General features: G+C 48.5%; 1 protein-coding gene across 2 annotated transcripts; it reads left to right on the forward strand.

The window, feature by feature from the left end:
- The first annotated feature begins 968 nt into the window (after positions 1–968).
- NRSN1 (neurensin 1) lies at positions 969–21,179 on the forward strand. Of its 2 annotated transcripts, XM_032341227.1 has the most exons (6): positions 969–1,168; positions 2,940–3,015; positions 5,840–5,931; positions 10,378–10,457; positions 10,839–11,036; positions 19,563–21,179. In XM_032341227.1, exons 5-6 carry the CDS (start codon positions 10,848–10,850, stop codon positions 19,959–19,961), a joined length of 588 nt encoding a protein of 195 aa, XP_032197118.1. In that variant the 5' UTR covers positions 969–1,168; positions 2,940–3,015; positions 5,840–5,931; positions 10,378–10,457; positions 10,839–10,847; the 3' UTR covers positions 19,962–21,179. The 2 variants fall into 2 exon arrangements, with proteins under 2 accessions (XP_032197118.1, XP_032197117.1); XM_032341226.1 differs by lacking the exon at positions 5,840–5,931.
- The last annotated feature ends 395 nt before the right edge of the window (positions 21,180–21,574 follow it).

Below are 21,574 nucleotides of genomic sequence, written 5' to 3' on the forward strand. Positions count from 1 at the left end.
AGTGTGACCTGTGACAAGTCATGACGAGCCTTTGTCACTGTGGGCGCAAGCCACTTCTCTCTATACCTCGGCCTCCTCATCTGTAAAACTGGGATAACAAAGAATTACCACCACCCCCCAGACACACACAGCAGATGTGAGGGTTTAATACGCTTATAATGAACAGATACCTAACGGGCCTAAAGCAAGGTCTGCCGGGCACATAGCAACACTAGGTAAACTGAGGTATTCTAATTCTATGTGCAGAGCCACTGGGCAAATACTATTTTTGCAGTCATTTCCATGAAATCCCACTTACCAGGGGTCTGCAGAGTCTCCCGAAGCAGGAGTCACTGTATTTACATGTTAACCTGCCCACACCTACACACATTTTTCTGAAAATTTCACAGGTAGTTTCTAGTGTGTTCTTGCTTTCACGCATCAGTGTGTGTGTGTGTGTGTGTGTGTGTGTTTCTTGAACTGAATTCACGCTCTTCGTCGCCTTTCCATCTCGCCCGTGGGGAGTCACTGACGTTGGGACCTCACAGTGCTCAGTGGTGCCAACGCGGGAAGGTTCTTCCAGCAGGGCCGCGCTCCACCCGCCCAGCGGAGCTCCTCCTCGCGTGTCTCCTCAAGGGCAAAACTTAGGGTCCAGAGAGGCCTCTGCATACCCCCAAATGTACCCCAAACGGGGCGGTGGTGCAAACAGCTCAGCTCAGGTCGGCCTGCCTCCTCCACTTGGGAAATAGCACGAGGTGCACCTGCTGGGCGAGGCGCGGTGCTGGGCAGCACAGGGCACCAGGACTGCAGGAGGCCCGAGCTGGCGCCCGGCGCTCCCCCAGGCCACAGCGGCCGCTGCACAGACGACCAGCCGCCGCCTCCCGCTACCCACCCCCCCCCGCACCCCCACCAGCGCGGCCGGGCGGGGACGGGGTCGGCGCAGGCGCCCGGCGGGGCCCCGCCCACGCGCCGCCCGAGCGCGCCCCGCGGACGCACGTGGCCCTTCCGGCGGCCGCCGCAGCTGCGCGGGCCTCGGGCGCGCGGGCCGCCCAGCTGTCAATCACGCGGGCTGAGCTCCACACGGCGGGAGCGGCGGCGGCGGCGGCGGCGGCGGCGATGGGACCCCGGCGAGAGATCTGCGGCTAGCCGGCTGCACTTGCTCCACGGGTCAGGGGATCGGAGGGGGCAGGTAAAGCCTTGAGGGGCCCAGGGCAGGCTCTCTGTGCTCCGCTTGTCTCTCCCCACTTCTCCCGCTCCTCCCTCCCTCTCTCCGGCCTCTCTCCTCACGCACACATCTTCCTGATCTGTTTTTCTGTGTCGGTCACACATGCACAACCACACACACACACACACACACACACACACACACCCCTTACTCGTTCACGTTTATTATATGTGCACGAATCTCTACAAAGATCATGCATATTAAAATCCGGGAACACATCCAAATTAGGGGTAGCCCACTCCATGCTTTGGTGATTTGTGGTTTGTGTTACGTAAGAACTGGGGAGGTATACAGGGAAAACTTAAAAGAGTTTCTTTCCCGGGAGACGAGAAAAGTTATGTGTTAGGTAAGAGTCAGATACGGATTGGAAGTTTGCAAAGCTGGTTTGATTTGTTTTCCAGGCTGAATCCACCCCACCCCCACATACCTGCTCTCCCCATTCCTTTGCCATATTCAAAGATATGTGAGGGCTTGGATCTAATCTCAGGACCTACTTCTTTGTGTTGTTAGAAAGAGGCGTTGGGTGGGGGTCAGAGCTGATGACCTCAAAGAAAACACAGCTGCGGTTAAACAGCTGGTGTTTACTTAATTGGTTCCTGGCTCTGAAGCAGAAATGTTTTCAGCACGTTGGAGAGATCCCCAGGCTCCAGACCAGGCCAGCCTTTGGTAAAAGGCAAGTGGGGAGTCCTTTCCTTCAGAGAAAAGGGGCAAAAAGACAAAAAAGAAGAGACATTTAATTGAGAGAGAGGCACGGATGGGGGCGTGGGGGGGGTGCTGTGAAGACCACTTGTTTTCTTTCACTTATCCAGATCCAGAACCCTAATAATATAATTTGCTCCCCCTAGCCCCCGCCAAATCTGCTCACATACCACCTACAAAATAAAATTTGGGGGCAAAGAAGTGAGTCTATGCCTCATAGAGGCTGAAACTGGAAAATACAGAAAACAGTCTGTCAAGCCTCAACTAGACTTGCTCACCTCACGTCTTTGAGGTTCTCTTCCAGATGGAACTGCTCATCAGCAAGAATTTTTAGTGACTTCTTGAAAAATATTGCCCAGCTATTATTTTATTTCACATGACTAGAGTAATGTAGGGCGCCAGTATCTCTATAGCCAGCCCTGGCGTTTTAATTAAATCTTGCATGGGCACCTGCTTTTCTTAGGCAGATGAAAAGTAAAATGATCATGATAGGAAGAAATGGATGTAGGAGTAAAAAAATCAACCCAATGAGTAAGTCATCTAAAGAACCTCAGTAAGTCTAAAACGCATGTAAACAGATCGAAAATACCATGGCTATAAGATTAATTTACTTTACAGTATAATGGAACAGGCACCAGATAGATCAATTCTGAAGTATCTAGGGAGCAAATAAAGCTTTTATTTAGAATTTTTAAAATACAAGTGTATTAGTCTAGTTGTATTACTGACTATGCAGAATAAAATTATATCAAAATAAGAATAGTGTTTGCATAGTACGTTATAGTTTACGAAGCCCATTTTATATTGTCTCGTTTACCCTACAAAGTCTCCTGAGAGCCCATTAAAAAGTTATGAAATATGTATACTTTTGTTAAGAACAAATAACTCCCTGCTCTTCAGCAAGAAGTCCTTTGCCAATGTTTTTGTCAACCTTAAAGTGACTCTTTACAGGGCATAAGAATGGCTTATGAAATTCAGATTTTTATCTATATCACATCCTGCAGAGTTTTGGTTCGGTTTTTTTTTTCTTAAATAGGTTTGAAGGATGATGTGCCGTTAAAAAGAAAGGCCAAAGACTAAACAAGGAGAAGAGGAAGAGGAAGACTCCCAAGGTAAGACTCCATCCTTGTCACAAGCAAATTCATAAGCACCTTGTGGTTTGCACATAGATAAAGAGGAGGTTTTAAGAGAATATGAGTTCTTTTCCCCTTCTCATTTTGATTTTGGACTTTGTATACCTTACTTTAAAAAACACCTTGAAGGAGTAATAAGGTAATTGCATATCATTACTCCTTTTTCAAAAATTATAAAAGTAGGGGCACCTGGGCAGCCCAATTGGTTAAGCGGCTGACTCTTGGTTTTAGCTCAGGTCATGATCTCAAGGTGGTGACATCGAGCCCCGCGTTTAGCAATACGCACAATGTGGAGTCCGCTTGAGAGTCTCTCTCCTTCTCTCCCTGCCCCTCTAACTCATGGGCGCTCACTCTCTCTCTCTCTCTCTTTCAATCTCTCTCTCGAAAACAAACAAATCTTAAAAACATTATGAAAGTGGCTGCGTACTTATTGACTTAGATGGCATTAAAAAGCTCAAAATGCAGAGCCGCAATCTCTACCACAGCTCCAAGGAAATAAAATACCTCTGCGATGATCTTCTGGTAGAAACACATTTTCAAGTTTTAAGGTCATGCTTATACAATTCTAGAATACCTGATTTAAAAATGAAACAGCTCTTAGCCAGCTTTCCTGCCTTCCTGCATCCATGCGGAGACTGAGCCCTTTTAGCAAATTGACCTTTTGGTTTGGTGCTGGATAAATGGTCTGAAGCAGCTTTGCGCCTCTACCCTGCGGCCCTGGCTCTGTGGAAAAGTGGCTCTAATGGGGACTTCACTCTCATTATCTCCGAAGGATTTTGTGGGAGAGAAAAGCAGTATGAAAAGATGGAGTGATATTTCAAAGAGAATAAATAGAACAGAGCCTGGGCCTGGCTTCACAACCGACTCACCCAGGGAGCCACGGGAAAGCACTAATCTTTTTTGTGCCTCAATTTTCTGCCTCTCTTCCCTCAAGGAGACCATGAAGGCAAATAATATAGAGTCGATGATGTTCTTGGAGTTTCGAGAGGCATGAAGACTTATTTCTGTTTTCATGGCTAAGAACATTTTTTTAAGTAAGATAAAAAAAGTAATTGCCTTTATTTGACTGAGAGTCAAGTTTCCAACAAATTGGTACAATCACATATTGGTACAGGTAGTGATCTTAATAGTACCTGTATGAGTTTACTTGCTGAAAGAGGAATTGTTCATGGAGGGAGGAAGGAAAAACAAAATAAGACGAAATCAGAGAGGGAGACAAACCCTAAGAGACTCTTAATCATAAGAAACAAACTGCAGGTTGCTGGGTTGGCGGGGAATGGGCGGTGGGCATTAAGGAGGGCTTGGTGGAATGAGCGCGGAGCGTCATATGCAACTGATGAACCCCTAAATCCTACCCTGAAACTAACAGTACACCTGTGTTAACTAAACTGAATTTTAAGAAAAAAAAAATTTTTTTTAAGATTTTATTTATTTATTTGACAGACAGAGATCACAAGTAGGCAGAGAGGCAGGCAGAGAGAGAGAGAGGAGGAAGTAGGCTTCCTGCAGAGCAGAGAGCCCGATGTGGGGATCATGACCTGAGCCGAAGGCAGAGGCTTTAAACCACTGAGCCTCCCAGGTGCCCTAAGAAAAAAAAACAAAAATTTTTAAAAGAGGAATTGTTCAAAGGATTCTCAGCATTTTCACTCCCTCCAGCTACGAATATCTGAGGTTTTGGATTTATTTGTTTTTTGTCTTTTGTTTTTTTGTTTGTTTTTAAGATTTTATTTATTTACTTGACAGAGAGAGATCACGAGTGAGCAGAGAGGCAGGCGGAGGTCGGGGAGGGAAGCAGGCTCCCTGCTGAGCAAAGAGTCAGATGTGGGGCTCCATCCCAGGACCCTGAGATCATGACCTGAGCTGAAGGCAGAGGCTTAACCCACTGAACCACCCAGGCGCCCTGTTTTTTTGTTTTGTTTGTTTGTTTGTTTTGCTTTGTTTTGTTTTTTAAGATTTATTTATACTTGGGAGAGTACGTGCACAAGTTGGGGAAAGGAGCAAGGAGAGAATCTCAGGCAGATTCCCCGCTAAGTGCGGAGCCTGAAATGGGGCCGGTCTCATGACCCTGAGGTCATGATCTGAGCCAAAACCAAGAGTCGGACATTCAACTGAATGAGCCATGCCAGGGCCCCAGCAAATATGTGGTTTTGGTGCCCATTTTGTCGCCCTTCTTGCTTCAGCAGGGTTTCTCTTTCTAATCTAAGTGTCCACTGAGAGCAGATTGTGTGCTCCTCAGCTTCATTATCTCACCCAATCTGGCCCATCATTAGTGCCATAAAAACAAGGAAGGAAGGAAGGGAGGAATGAAAAAGGAAGGATGATCAGACCATCATCCACACCCACCCATGGACCCTTTTATTTCAAGGAGTTTCAAAGCACTTGTCACCAGGACAGAAAGCGCCCACCCTCAGGAAGCTTCCAGACCCTCACGTACATAGTGTTTTGGACCCTGAACAAATACAGCACGTACGGAGCATCAGATGGTCACCAGCCCTATACAAAGAAATGAGTTTGGACAAGAGAAAGAGAGGGATAGAGGGCTGGCATCGAACACTCTAATTGTCGGAGGCCACTCGGGAGAGTTGGGGAGGGGCGATGAGGCCTGATACCCTCCTCCTGTGGGTCTCCAGAACATGGCCGGTGTGCTGGATGCCAAGACTGGAGGAGCCAGTTGAATGTATAACCACGAAAGGAATCGAGATAGATACCACAGATTATAAAAAGAAGAAAACCATGCCCAGATCCTCAACCAATTAGCCTAGAATGTCCTTTGAGGAGAGTAAAAATAACTCCCTCTTCATAGATGACCAAACCAACAGCCAGACGCTCGTGTTGCTCGAGCTCCATCATGATGGCCACGCCGGCAGCAAGGACAGAAAGTCAAGCAGGAACCAGGTAGGGTGTTGATAAAAGGAGTACTCACGTAAGCCCATTTAGGTACAGTGCTGGAAAATATTTTCATTCCGCCGCCCTCCCCACCCTGTTCATGCACTTCCTGGGATGTTAAGCCTTCTCCAGGACCCATCCCTGAACAAGAGTCACAGACAGAACATTACTGCTTCTGCAGCTGCTACTCCGGCTATAGTTACTCCAATATGAAAGCCAGATTTCTCAGGAGACCTTGCTCACTGAGTAAATGTTGAGCCAAGCTGAAAAGCCTCTGCATATACCTTCCCGTGCTTCTCGGCCCTCGTTGGTTTTATAATAATTGCCCAGCTTTTAAAAGGGACTTTATGAAATGACATCGAGTCTCGTCTTGATGGTAACTGGAGGTGTCAATCAACCAAGCAGATTCTAAACAAATGTAACATTTTCTATGTTGGGACAAAAAGTTACTGGCTTCACTACGAGGAACTGTAACTCTGTTGTGTTTCTGTAGGTGCAAAATTCTCATTATAACCTGGTACATTTTTAAATTCTTTTCTAGTGATCATTCTCCTCTAAGAATGAATCCAGTAAGTTATGCATCTGGAAAGATGTATGGAACCTCTGAGGTCCCCAGGGGCTACAGGCATAACTCATTGTAGTGCATTTGACTTTACTGTGCACCACAGATAATGTTTTTGTTTTTGTTTTTTACAAATTGAAGGTCTGTGGCGACCGTGAGTCAAACGAGTCTATCAAGCACCATTTTTCCAACAGCATTTGTTCACATCGTGTCTCAGGGTCACATTTTGGTAATTCCTACAGTATTTCAGACTTTTTCATTATTGCTGTGTTTGTTTCAGCGATCTATGATCAGTGATCTTTGATGTTACTATTGGGATGGTTTAGCGCACCAGGAACTCTGCCCATATGAGACAGCGAACATAATCGATAAATGTTGCATGTGTTCTAACTGCTCCATCAACCAGCTGTTCCTCTGTCTCTCTCCCTCTCCTTGCCCCCCACCCCATTCCCTGAGACACAGCAATATTGGAATTAGGACAATCAATACCTCTACAGTGGCCAATAGGAGTTCAAGTGAAAGGAAGAATGAATTGATATGGCAAACTTCGTTGTTGTCCTATTTTAAGAAATTGCCACTGCCTCCCCACCTTTAAGTAACCACCCCCTAATCAGTCAGCAGCCTCGACACTAAGGTAGAGACCCTCCACCAGCAAAAAGACTATGGCTTGTTGCAAGGTCAGATGACAGCCTTTTCTAACAATGAAGTATTTTTTAATTAATATATAATACTCTTATACCCTTAGTAGACTACAGTATAGTGTAAAAATAATATTTATATGCACTGGGAAACCAAAACAAGTTATTTGACTTGTTTTATATGATATTTGCTATATTGTGGGAGTTTGGAACCAAACCTGCCATGTCTGAGATACACTTGTACTGTTTAGGAATGCACACAATCCTGAAGTAAGTTGTGAAACAAATACTACACAACCATTTAGTCCACTTAATACCAAGTAATTGACCTACCTAATCACTTATATGCTCTTGTAAACCAAAACTTTCATATACGATAGTGATAAGGAATTGGGGACCATCTGACAATCAATGAGAGATGGGAAATCAGTAAACCCAGTTTTTTATCCAACAAAAATAACTGATTCACTCTGTAAACTCATGGCCAGATACTCTTGGAAAACTATCTCTGGAAGGAATTCAAGGGTATCTGGCCCCACTGTCTTATTTTGAGGATGATAAAACCATAGGCCTGGTTGGTGAATGAGCTTACCAGCAATGTCATGACCAATACATTGTAGGTCAGGAACTAGGATTAGAACCCATTCTCTGCCCTGTGTGGTTAGCACAACACAGGCCGTGTTCTTGTGTTTTGTATACATGGAGAAGAAAGTAAGGCTCTTTGGGATTCCTTTTCTAGCACAGATCTAGCATCACTAAAAAATCTGTTCTGACTTAGGGGCACAGCCTTCCATCACTCAGGCTCAAAAACATTTGTTTAGAACACTTCCCATCTCTTTTATGATTTGACCTGTATTTTGTTTAATGAAGTTGGACTCCTGAGTCCCAACCTATAACGCAGAAGCACTTGACCCCGTATGCTGGAATCCAGCCGTGCATGTCACATGGCCAGCTCCGCATCGAGCTCTACCCTGAGCAAGAGGGACTTCAGCAGTGAAGACAGCGCCTGCCGTTGCTATGAGGAATTTCTTTGTGCCCCGGTCCTATTTTTACCCTTTCTCCATGCTCAAGTCTCTGATGTTTTATAGGACACCTGGAAATACGTGTCTGGATGACTTGGTTTGATTATGCAGAGTCGTGATTCAGGCCATACTCCTGCTTTCTGCGTTGTTGGCCATCTGCTCCCTGACTCAGGGGGTCACCTGTTAGCAGATGACTTTTTGATGCCTCAGTGTCTTCAGTGACAAAGCAGAATTAGTAAAGCATGAGTCCCTTCTCTTGATCAAAAGTTTTTTTCTTTTATCAATATTTACTTCCTTTTTTAAAAATATAAATTCAATTAGCCAACATAGTTTCAGATGTAGTGTTCAGTGATTCATCAGTAGCATATGATACCCAGTGCCCCTTGATCTAAATTTTATTAAAATGTCTCTTTTAAGAAGCACCTTTAAAATTATTCTACTTGTGGGGGCACCTGGGTGGCTCAGTTGGTGAAGCGTCTGCCTTCCACTCAGGTCATGATCCAAGGGTCCTGGGATCAAGTCCAGCATCAAGCTCCCTGCTCAGCGGGGAGCCTGCTTCTCCCTCTCCTTCTACCCCTCCCCCTACTTGTGCTCTTGTTCTCTCTTTCTCTCTCTAATGAATAAATTAAAAATCTTAAAAAAAAATTATTCTACATAGACCCTTATTAATCCTCTTCATCATAAGGCATTAAAGGCACTGAAGTGATCATCCTAACACTTAAAATATGTAAGCGAGGTTAACAAACGAATTTGATCCATCACAATTTCCTGTTCCAATCTGGCAAAAGTACATTCTAAAATCTTTATATTTTATGAAATAATATCCTTCTGAAATGTTTAAAAGTTAAAAAAAAAAAGTTGTTTTTGTACTGTCTCTCCTGCTCGCTTTTCCTGGGTCATCACTCCTGGCTGTCGTATCGGAAACAGGGCAGAAGGCCCTAAACGTAATACCGACCAACAGTAAAAAAGAGGAGAGTATTGGTCAGCATCAATGGGACCAGTCTGCCTCGTTTTTCTAAGATCAGGGACATATATTTTTTTCTGCATTTGACAGCATTTTCTAACCAGAATGCCTTGTTGGCCGTGAGCACCCGTTACAAGATAATTTAATGGATTCACTTTGTGCCCTTGGGACAGGACATGGCTAACTATCTGGGGCGTCAGCTTTTTTTAAAAAAAGATTTTATTTATTTATCAGAGAGAGAGAGCGAGAGAGAGTGATCACAGGCAGACAGAAGCAGGCTCCCTGCCAAGCAAGGAGCCCGATGTGGGACTCGATCCCAGGACGCCGGGATCATGACCTGAGCTGAAGGCAGCTGCTTAACCCACTGAGCCACCCAGGCATCCCTGTGGGGCTTCAGCTTTGATTTTACCTCCTGAATTCTATCCAGCCGGACTCAGGGTCCACACAGGGGTCCTTGCCGGCAGCTCAGGATCACTTCTCCCTCGTAGATAAACATCACTGCATGGTTTCTGGATAAGGATTTGGAAACCGTTCCTGTCTGGTGTTAACCTGGATGACATACAGGACAAGTCCTGAGAGAATTTGGTTCAACGGGAAAAATGTTGCTCCTTGTCTTGTCATCTGGAGGCCATGTCCACACAGGGAAAACCATCTGGAGGATAACTGCAAAATCTAAAAAAAAAAAAAAAAAAAAGTATTTCACATTCCCATCATATGTATCTGCTTATGTGAAGATAAGAAAGCCAAACACCAGAGAATTACTAAAAATTTCCTTACTCACCCAAATTGCTGTCCCTCAACAATTCCTTTTTTTTTTTTTTTAACATGGATTAATAACCAAATGCTTCTCTCTAAGGGTACTAATTAGGTGAAATCAAGTTGAAATTTCCATCTTAAGAAGACCGAGTCCCAAGCAACCCACCCAGAACATAGTTCCATGTAGCCATTCTCTGGCCTCTTGTGTATAGTAGACACTTCCTGCAGCATGATGACGGTCTGTGTCTACCCTCTCCGTTAGGCTCTATCATCCCGCATGGACAGATGTGTCCACAAATAATGACTGAAATATTTAGGGTTAGAGTCGGTGAGGTGTAAAGTATTGCCTGAGCCATTTGTGATTAATAAACCATGACGCGTGCGTTGCTCAGCAGCCTTCAAACACAGATTCCATACAACGTGACAATTAGCTAAAATGTGAGAGCAAGATCCACGAGATCTGAGAGCAAAATTGCAAACTGCAGAGGAGTAACACCCCGTATTTTCCACCAGGGAACGTGTGAAAGCATCCGAGAGGACAATCCGAGACACATTCCGTCTGTAGCAAGTGAGAGGACCTAATTCTTTAACATGTAAGTGTAAAGACGACTGGTTTTTAAGAGATGAAAGATTTCTTGTGAAGACAATGAAAATCTCGGCTTCCCTGTCGCCGTTTTTCATGTGCTTCATGCTTCCCTTTTTGCATAATTTAAGGGAGCTGTGCCATTATGTCTCCTTTCATTTATGGAGAACCAGTGTCTAGTCGTCAAGTGTCTGGGGGTAATTTTGCATTGAGTGAAAAAGCAGAGCAGCTTATAAGAAAGGCCGGTCTTTAAAAATGTCTTTTCTCTTAAGAAAAGAGCACTGTTCAACTAGACTAACATGACTCAGCCCAGTTCTCACCTTTAATATGCCTTTTAATCCGGAAGCCAGAGCGCGGGGCTGACTGATCCCTGGGGATGTTGTCATTGCAGCTGGGAAGGATGAGTTCTTGCAGCAACATCTGTGGGTCCAAGCAGGTGCAGGCAGCTACCGAGAGCGGTTACCAGCGCTACGGAGTCCGGTCCTATCTGCATCAGTTCTATGAGGACTGCACCACCTCGATCTGGGAGTATGAGGATGATTTCCAGATCCAGAGATCACCTAATAGGTGGAGCTCAGCATTCTGGAAGGTAAGGAAAGAACACGTGTGTAAGGCAAGAGATGGAAATGTTATCGGCTGTGGTGAATCCTGTAGCTGTGAAGAGCTGAGGGTTCTGGTCTTCTCTGTGTGCCTCCGTCTTGATGATCCTAAGGGCAGTCTTCTTCCCTTAGGAGAGGAGAACATAAACCTTGAGCTGAAGAAAGCCCCCAAATGCAGGACAATGGTTGATTTGCAGGTTAAACGTAAATAGGTATAAATGCCATCATTAATTATTATTTTTGATACTGATATTGATGGGCCGCTGAATTCACCAGCTGGGAAGCCACCCATAGGCAAAATCATATAAGCCCTCCCCCCAATAGGCTTGGTAAGCATCATTTGACATATTGCAGCAATTATTAAAGAGAAATGATCAGGTATTGAGAGAGATTTGAGGCTGAGGCATAGTACAATGGTCAGCGATGGTCAGCGTGCCGTCTCTGCCTCTACCAGCCGTGATCGGAGACTGTTAGCTTGAGCTTCTCCACAGCACCTCATCAGACTGCATACTCAGTCATTCAGCATACAGTTGTGAGCCCCTGCTCTGTGCCGAGAAGCTGCAATGCACTAGACATTGAAGTGATGAGAAGGAAAAGCCCTTGCCCTCTTGGAACCTGTAACCGATCACAGGAAACAGACCATAAATGAATAAACCACATACCAGGAGGTCAGGTGGTGACAAGCGCCGTGGAGAGAAACGCGTCCGGACAAGACGGTAGGGAGTGATGGAGCCGGGGTGTGCCATAGGCTATTCATAGACCGTCTTTCAGAGGAGACGCCATTGGAGCAAGTGCCAGGACGAGCTGAGGGACAGGACCGTAAGACGACCTGGCTGAACATCTTTCTGGGCTGGGAAGAAAGCTGTGAAACGGGAACCGATTTTGTGTGCTGGAAAAGTAGCAAGAGTTCAGTCTGGCTGGAGTGGAAGGAGGGTGGAGGGGTAGGACAGGTGGTGGATCCAGAAAAATAACAGGAAGAGATGATTTGTGTAGCCCCTTGTAGTGATCATGGGGATGCTGGCTTTTTCCTAGAGAGGTATGGGGAGCCATTTTGAGCAGACGAGTGACATGAACTGACTCCTATTTTAACAGGATCCTACTGACTACAGCATGGAAAGTAGATTATAGGAGCACACGTCGAGGCAGCCAGGTTATTTACGAGGCTCTGAAAGCGCCCAGGCAGAAGGTGATGTTGGCTTGGATTAGGGTGGTGTTGGTAGAGATGGTGAGAAGTAGTCTGATTTAGCATAAAGTTTGAAGACCACATTGTGAGAACGTGCCAACAAGGTAGACATGAGAGAAAGCAGAGTCGGCACGCCTCCAAGGCCTGCAGTCTGAGCTATTTACTGAATGATGTTACGGATTTCTGGGATGGGAAACCCCGGAAGAGCAGTGGCAGGGGTGGGGAACCAAGAGTCCGAGTCTGGCTGAGCTGTGCTGGAGATGTGAGTAGGAATCTCTAGCGGCGATCCGCATAATGCTTGTGAGCGTGGACTCCGCCGTCCTCAGATTACACGGCTTCAAACCTCAGCCCTTCCATTTCACAGCGCTGTACCTTTGGGCAAGTTAACGGACCGTAGTGAGCCCAGTGGTGATGCTGATCATCCCTACCCAGTAAAGTTGTGAGAATTAAATAAGATGTTTCACATGCGTTCAAGCATTCAGTGCCCCAGTCCCTCCTATCAGTGGTCCAATGAAACATTGGATCCTGAAGTGGAAAAAAATTTGAAATCTAGTTAATAAATAAAGTACTGGGCAACACAGTCATTAACAGGGACGATCCAAGACCCGCATTAATTCGATATCTTACAAGTGTCGGGTACTCGGCATTAAAATTGGTTGACCCAGCATCCTTGCCCTGTAGAACTGTCATCTCTGATGAATCCTCGCCGGCCTGGACCGACGAAATATGCAGCCAAGCTTGGCACATCTTGTATTTACCCAGTTAAGTGGGTGGTTGCTTCCCCATGTGTCAAAAAAACAAATATTTGCCTGACAGATCCGTCGTGCCAAGAGCCTGAAATGCCAGTATCGTACAGAATACTGAAAGCATTCACATGGTTCCAAGGCACAACCAGGATGAGATGTGAGAAGCTATAAATCCATCAAACGAGACTCAGGTATGGATTTTAAATAAAGGACCCACCTTTAATGACCAACCTCGGGGTTCAGATTTCGGAATTCTGTCTTCTATCTGACCCAAGCAAGGTTCAAAAGTACTTGTTCCCCATTATGCCGAACCTACTTCAGAGACTAAAATTGGGCAAAAGTCCCTGGGCTCATAGAGATTATATTCCAGCAAAATCCAGATCCTAGACTCAGATCCTCATCACAAAACGCAAGACTAACATTCCGAAGCTTAGAGTCGACCTAAATCGTGTAAGAACTCACTTAGAGACCCGTCCTCTACCGGGGGAGGACACTAACCATTCTTCCGTTTCCTTCTAGGAAGGACAAGGGAATCCATTCCAGTGGGTTTTATGAAATGTTTCCTATCAGTACAGAGAAAGGCAATGATTGTGCCCATGTTTCTAGCATCTGCAGGTGGTTCAAGTTATGGGCTTCCCCTTGCCCCCTTCCCAAAAAAGCGGTGCTAAGGGATTGTTGGTCTCTCGCTGAGGGCTAGGACATTGCCCCAGAGTCGGCTTCAGAGCTGTGGGCAGCTTGGAGGGGCTTAATGAGGATGGAGATTGAATTCTGATGAGCTTGAGGTAGAATGTCTGCCTGCCACGTACATCTAGAGAGCCTGTAGCTCACGGTGCTAGTCGTTCTTTCCTCTACAAGTGATTCTGTGTCCACTGTGTGCACGGTCACGTGGGAGGCTCTGGTTGTGAACAAGACGCAGTAGCTCACCTGTGAATTAGATACAGCCTTGACCTGACAGAGCTGGCGAAGACGACAGGCATGTCCGCAGAGAGCTACAATCCAGCACGATAAACGCTACCCTCAAAGGAGTCCCAGTACTTACTGGGAGGGCGGGGATTGGGGGCAGGGAGGGTCTGAGGCAGCCTGGGGAAGCAGTGGCTCCACGGAGAGATCCCCTGGGAAGAGGAGACGTTGGAGGAGAGGGGGCAAGAGACGAGTGGGGGCAGGTACACAAGAGCGGGATCACAGAAGACTTTGAAAGGCTTTGAAATCGGTACTTTTCCGGAACCTTGTAGCTTGAGTCCAGCAAGCGGGCAAGAAAATAAATGTAGGCTTTCTCAGGGGGGTTGTGTCATAGGTGTAAACACACACACACACACACACACACACACAGGACTCCACACAGTCTCTGGACCCCACAGGTTCTATACCACGGCTGCCTCAGCCACAGCTCCTTTATCCTAGTGCCTGCAACTCCTGGCACACGCAGGGTCCCTGTGACGTGATCCCACGGAGCCCCTGCCTCCCGCGGCACTGCCCACGACTCAGGCCGGCTGGGGTGGGACTTTTCTTCTTAGCCTTGCACTCGACCTTGACAAGAGCCGCCGCCGCCCATTTGTGCGACAAATCACCTCCGTCCGGCAGCTGTGAACTAACGGTGCGACCCCCTTACCCCCCCCGGGCTTTCCTCACCTCCGAGTCCTGCTCCTTCCGACCTTCTCCTCACCCATACTACAACCTCTCAAACGGTGTCCCCAGCCATGTGCGGGCACGAGGTAAGACCGTCTCCTCCAAGCCTCTCTTACCGGGGAGCGACTCGGGCTCCCCTCTTTCCTCCCAAGACCCTCCTCCCCTCTGTCCTGATGGCTCCAGTTCCCCCGCTGAGCTCAGTCCGAGTTTCAGTATCTGTCTTAGATTTTCTCCAGAGTGTAGCTAGAGATTGCTGAGTTGGCTTTATACTAGGAATGAGAAGAGCTCCATGACCGGGAGGGTGGCAGGAGCACAGAGAAAGTGGGAAGAGAGGAAGGGAAGGAAGAAGGAGGAAAGGGGCCATCTTGAGTATTTGGGGTTGGAGGAGCCTTTGGGACATTTCTGTGCAGATCTTACCCCTGGCTGTCAGAAGTCCGGGGCGAGAGCCCAGGAAGGAAACCCAGGCTGGAGATGGGAGCTTGGAAGCCCCTGGCACGTAGATGGGGGTTGGAGCTACAGCTGCGCATGCGACCCTAGAGAGATCTCGAACAAGAGACGGGAGTCAAGGAGGAACCCTGGGAAACACTAGTAATTTGAGAACATCTGGCCAGACAGGTTGAGAGCGCCTCGTTAAAGATGCAGACGTAGACACAGGAAAGAGCCGTGTCGGGGACAAGAGTTATTAAGAAGACGAAAGCACTTATCGTCGCTGGCCGCAGAGCATTCGAATGAGGTCACACTGGGTTGGACCATTAGGAGGGTCTTCATGGCCTCGGAGAAACCAGTTTCAGTGACACTGTAGGACTCGGCCTGAATACCAAGGACTGGATGAGTTCAAGCCAGAGCTAAAGAGAGACACAGGGCTCCGGAATAGCTTTGGAAGATGGGGACAGTGGGCTGTCTGCCCATGCTGGAGGGACCGAGCCTCCATCAGGTGGGAGGCCAAGGCCGGGTGCCAGGATCATGCCTGGGGGGCGCGTGGGCTGGATCCCAGCTGGACATCAGTGGTTGCTCCACAAAGCTCAGGGTCCCTACAGGCAGGTCAGGCCAGGCGAGTTCCATCTGCTGTCATTGCTGGCAAGGGACAGCCCTCAGAGCCCAGGTCCTGCTCAGGAGAGGTCAGAGCGGCCTTCAGGGCCGATGACGAAGACGCGTCCCGCTTGCGTCCTGCGGCTGCTTCCGCGGCGTGTCACCTCGCAGCCAGACGGCTCCCTTCACCTCCAGCTCCCTCAGCTCTGCACGTCCTTCCCCGACGCTGGCTCTCACTTCCAGCGGTCATTACCACGCCCTCTGCCGGGACAACTGCCCGGCGCCTGCTGGCAGCTCTTTTTTTTTTTTTTTTTGGAGCAAACGCAGGTATGTTCTGACCTCGTCGGCTCACGCAGAGATGATGACCGGGATGCTGGTCTGGGTCACAGCCGGAGCCGGCCGGCAGCCTGCATCAGCAGGGTTTCTGGAATCCGGGTTTTCTCCTCCCTGTCCGAGCCCCGTTTCTGCGGCAGGTGCTGGATTCTCACACATCGTCCCCACAACCAGGATGCCATCAGAAGTCACCGTCCTCGCTGCGGCCTGTTAGGTTTGTCCCAGCGGAGGCGCCCTTCTCTCTCGGCATTGGGCCGGCCGGACCACCAGCCATCCCAGGGGCTGTGCCAGGCCCCGGGGGACCCTCTCCCCGTCGGGTCCCAGCTCTCTCTCTGCCTGGACCCACACCGGGCTGTCTTCGCTCTCAGACCCTCAAGGAGCCCTGTGTTGCATTTTTTCAAACTCTATTTAAGAGAGCCCCCTTTCTCTTAGGCCAAGGACCACTTCAACTTAGAGAGACCGTTTTTACGGCTCTGTATAGCATCACTCCCCAAATCTTCATTCCTTTCCATTCTCCAAGATGGCACCAGGGCTAGGCTGATGCATCGCAGCATCCCGTCTTGCCTCTGTCCCGCGCTCCGTGGAGATGCATCCTTCAGATCCCACGCGTGCCCCTCCACTCCTGCCCTCCCGTGCCCTCCCAGACACGTTGTCACAGTGTTCCGGGTCCTCTCTGGGCATGGGGCTTGGAGCGCCTCTTTAGACTTGCGTGGAGGGCTCCTCCTGGACCCTGGGAGTCGGCTGTCCGCCGCCACCCTCCCCTCCAGAGACGGCAGGCCCCCCCTCGGATGCCCCCATTCAACAAGGGCAAAGGGAGAAGGCTCGGGGAGCCCGGCCCCTTTCCAGTTCTTGAAGTGAGCAGGAGTTCTGCCATCTGCAAGGCACCGTTTGCCTTTTAGCTTCCGAGGGAGGTTCCAAGAGTGGATTTTCATCTCTACATCGCGGCTCAGCAGAGGAGCAGGCTGCTCCCGGATTCGGTCACCTGCCTCCGCCGGCAGCGGTCCGATCAAGTTCGATGGTTAGAATGTTCACGGAGTATAAGGCAGGAACGAGAGATGCGGAGAGCAGGGCAGGACTAGCAGACACGGGGCGCTGGCCTCTGTCACCCTTCAGAACCTCAGAAACGACGATGTCTACCTTTACAGTCCTCAGCTTCTGAAGACGAGTGCCAGTCCTTGAGGAAGAAGGGGATTCCGTGACATGGGAAGCATGTCAGCGTGGATATTAGTGTTCATTTAGCTGGCGCATTCAGAATTTTCCAGCGTGACTCATTTTTTTTAAGTTACAAATAATGGTTAGGCTTTGGGGATGGATTTGCTACTATTTTCAGAAAAATAGAGAAAGCCATCCAAACATGATTTTTTTTACAACCCAACTTTTCTGATGGTACTTGAGTCTCATGTAGGAAAGGTTCTGTTCTTTTCAGAAGACTTTTTATTGACTGTTTTTTTCAGTTTCTATATAATATTACATAATGGAAATTTGTCCCTCCATGGTGACTAAAACTCTGTGGTAATTAAAAATAATAATAATAGCACATAAGTAATTGGTGAAGTGCCACGGGAGAATAAGAGGGGAGCGTGAGCCTTGGTGACCACACCCACCTGGGTTGGAGCCTGGTCGCGCCAGCCGCTGGCCACAGGACCCTGAACGATGCTTGTCCCACCCCACTGGCCTCCGTCTCCTCCAGGTGAATGTAGATAAGAACACCTCCTTGGGGCGCCTGAGTGGCTCAGTGGGTTGAGCCTCTGTCTTTGGCTCAGGTCAGGATCTCAGGGTCCTGGGATCGAGTCCCACGACTCTCTGCTCAGCAGGGAGCCTGCTTCCTCCTCTCTCTCTGCCTACTTGTGATCTCTCTATCAAATAAATAAATAAAATCTTTAAAAAAATACCTCCTTTTCATAAGAAGCTGTAGAGCATCAAGGGAAAAAAACATAGCGAACCCTATGCCTAGGTCGTGAGCGAGAACTCAGTAATACCAGCTCTCTGATGGACTTAGGAACACGTTTTCCTTCTATTATCCCAATCTTCTTTATTAGTGCATTACCCTAAAACTTCATAAATAAATTAAATAAATACGCTTTAAATTCAAAGCTCAAGATAGGTGCTGCACATTTGGTTTTTTCCCAACGTTGTTACATTCAGTAAAAGCAATTAGGGACAGGAGGAAATGTATTTAAATGTATTTAGAAAATAAATAACTGTATTAGCTGACCTTCAAGCGCTCAGATCATTCTAGTGCTGTTGCCACTGTAGCATCATTTCACAGGAGGCGCGTTTCCAGATAGATGTAGTGACAGTGACTTGTGACAGTGGGTGGCTTTGCCAGGCGCCGGGCTCTGTTTTCGAGCTTGGCCTCACTTGGTTCTCTCCACCACTCTGGTTATCCCTTAGCCTTTTACAAAGGGGGAAATGAACGAAGAAATTGTTTAAGCAACTTTCCTTCTGTGACTGAAGTACTCGTTGGCAGTGCCGGAAGACATGCCCAAATCTGTCCGTTCCAAACCACCGCAGGGTGGACAGCCCCCTCCCGCTTCGGCGTGTTACCCTGTATCCGAACTGAGCTAATGCCGTTTCTCTGCCACTTGCTCGCCAACGTCCGTCCTTGGGCCAGTGACCCACCCTCCTTGAGGGGACATTTCCTGACCTGTAAACTAGCGATTATGGTGTCCTCCCAGCACCTTGGGGGAAGAGGTGGGTACTTACGCGGATTGCCCGTGTCCTCCACCCATGTCACCGGGAACGTACATGCAGGTTGGACAAGTTGAGCTGATCCCTCGTCGCAGGGAGAGAGGTGACACCACAGGGTGTCCTGGGGAATTTCAGTAACAGTGTGAGGAAGGATGTGTTACGGGATATGGGCTTTGGGTGGGTGAAGGGTCTGTGGGAGCTGGAGTTGGCTTTTGATCGTCAGGGCCCATTCTATGATCGGACAATAAGTAAGTGATAAATCTGACCCACAGGGAGGGACAGACCAGGGTAAGACCAAAGCTGTCCTGGGTGAAGCAGGAACCACTGTTCGTATTACCGGGGTTGGGTGGGGGTCTGTGGATGGTTGGTGCTTGGTACAGTGACCCTGTCTGTCGTCTGTGCTTAGACAGAATGATGAAATGAACTTGTTTCGTGTCCCTCCATGATGGGCACAGAGCAAGCCCATCCGATGCGGACTTTCTGTGTCACAGGTTATATCCATAGGGGGACGCTGCGGCCTCCCTGTGAGGTCCAGGCCGGCTTCTCAGAGCACCAGGGCCTAGTGGAGAGGGCAGGGCTCTTCCCGGGTGCAAGACTGCTTCACCGTTGCTCAGAGACTCAAGGGGACAACTCAGTCCGAAGGTGATGGGGCCGCTGCATAGCTTTTTGCTTTGAGAAAGCTCAAAGGGAACCATTAAGGCAGTGCTGGCTTGTCTGGTTGGCATTAAAACTAGAAAGTGCCTCCTTTCACCTTCTGTTATCGTTAGGAAACGGTATAGGGTTCTCTTGCCAAAGTTGGGGTGCAGGGGAATATTAACTGCTCCCAGAAGCCAGATCCTGCTCTGGGGAGCTCAGGAGAGCCCAGGTGATGAGCTCACCCTGTCCCGCCTCCCCGTGTCTTTCCCCAGGTCGGACTCATCTCCGGCACCGTCTTCGTGGTTCTCGGACTGACTGTCCTGGCAGTGGGATTCCTGGTGCCCCCCAAAATCGAAGCATTTGGCGAAGCTGACTTCGTGGTGGTGGACACGCAGGCCATGCAATTTAACGGGGCCCTGGACGCGTGCAAGCTGGCCGGGGCCATTCTCTTCTGCCTCGGGGGCACGTCCATGGCAGGGTGCCTGCTGACGTCCGTGTTCGTGAAAAGCTACTCCAAAGAGGAAAAGCTTCTTCAGCAGAAGTTTAAAGAGCGCATCGCGGACATCAAGGTCCACAGCCAGCCGGTTACAAAAGCCCCGGGCCCGGGGGAAACAAAGATTCCCGTCACTCTGTCTAGGGTGCAGAATGTCCAGCCTGTTTCGGCAACCTGAGACACCGCCCACCCCAGTACCCCCTCTCTGATCACATGCAGTGTTAATAAGGAGCAGGGCCAGGTTTGGAGATGATGGGATTTGGGCTTTGGCTGGCCCCAGCCCGGGGCTCGGCTGCGGGCAGTGCGGTGCGGGAGCTCACATCGGCTCCGCTTGGGGTCTTGGGAGGAGGTGACGTCCCTGGAGACCTGTGCGTAGGCACCACGCTGCTTCAGGGGGCCTCGTGTGCCCATGGAGCACCCTCGGGAGCTCCCCTCTCAAATATTGTGACTGTCTGTCCTTCCCCCTGGAGAGCGCCCAGCGGTTTAGACCAGATGACCAGTGGCTAACGTGGTGTGTTTTATTTCCTAATGTCGGTTTCCTGATTTTTCTTGTGCGGTGCCGCGTCTGTTCCTGTCTCACTACGTGTAAGATATTGTCATGTGTGTTCATAGACAAGTCGAGTTCCTTGATATTGACCCAAATGTTCGTCTTCTAACTCTTCACATGAGGTTGCTGAGAATGGGTACAAATTTATCGGAGTTCTCCGCCAATCTTTTTTTTTTTTTTTTGGTTTGGTTTGGTTCTCCCCAGTGTTTTCACTTGAAAAGCTAACATTGCCAACTTTAGAAAACTTGGGGAAGAAATGAACTTTAGGAGTTTCTATGCAGCCTCCAAGAGCCGGGGAAAGGAGAAGCTACTACCCCCTATCTGTGTGACCTCGGGGGTTTGTTTAACCTGCCCTGGCATCAGTGTCCCCATCGATGCGACAGAGATCCTGGACTATGGTGTCTGAGATTCCTCCTTTGCCGCGTGTCATCGGGTCTCCCGGGGGCCATGCCTGCGATGTCCCTGGGGCTCTCACCTCGGTGGGACTGTTTGAGATCTGGACTCCCAGAAAAATCTCCGAATCAGCAGGTACTCACGTTTCAATATCCAGCCCCAGCAGTTTATACAGTGCTGTCGTGTTTTTATAAAGACTAAAGTAAGCCATCCTCAAATAAGAAGCCCGTGAGTAGATACTAACCTTAAAAAGGGTTTTCTTCCTCAAATAAGATGTTTGGTTCTCCAGCAAGATGCTCATCTCAACCCCTACGCACTTTTACGTCATCTGTGGACTTAAACCGGACTGAGGGGAACGTGACCTTGGTCTTCTCTCAGAAATCGTGCCCCCTTCGAGTCCTGTGTCTCCTCTCTTTCCTCCCTCCCTGGATAAATAAAATATGTGCCCAGACAGAACGTAAGTTGCCGTGTCATTCCTTCGCTGCGACTGTTTTCTCTCCAAGGAACGAGTCTCCATCCTGAGGCCGGGCGGGCGAGCTCTCAGGTTTCCCTGGCGAAATGGAAGAACAGAGTAAGCAATTAGCCCTTCCAGTGTGCACCGTTACGCGCGGCCCAGCGGGGACCACGGGGCCCATCGGCACCCTCAACAGAACAGGGATCAGGGGCCAGGTAGGGGAGAAATCATTCTGGCTTCCTCAGGCTCTCACCGTGCCATGGACGTAGCATTTTTTTTTTCATTTTTTTTAATGTTTTTATTTTATTTATTTTATTTTATTTTATACATAGCATTTTAATTGTACCCTTTGAAGCCTTGTGTAAGCCCAAAGCATCTGTTGAAGGCAACATCCCTG

The sequence above is a fragment of the Mustela erminea genome, chromosome 4 (assembly GCF_009829155.1).
Source record: "Mustela erminea isolate mMusErm1 chromosome 4, mMusErm1.Pri, whole genome shotgun sequence".
Classification (NCBI taxonomy): Eukaryota; Metazoa; Chordata; class Mammalia; order Carnivora; family Mustelidae; genus Mustela; species Mustela erminea.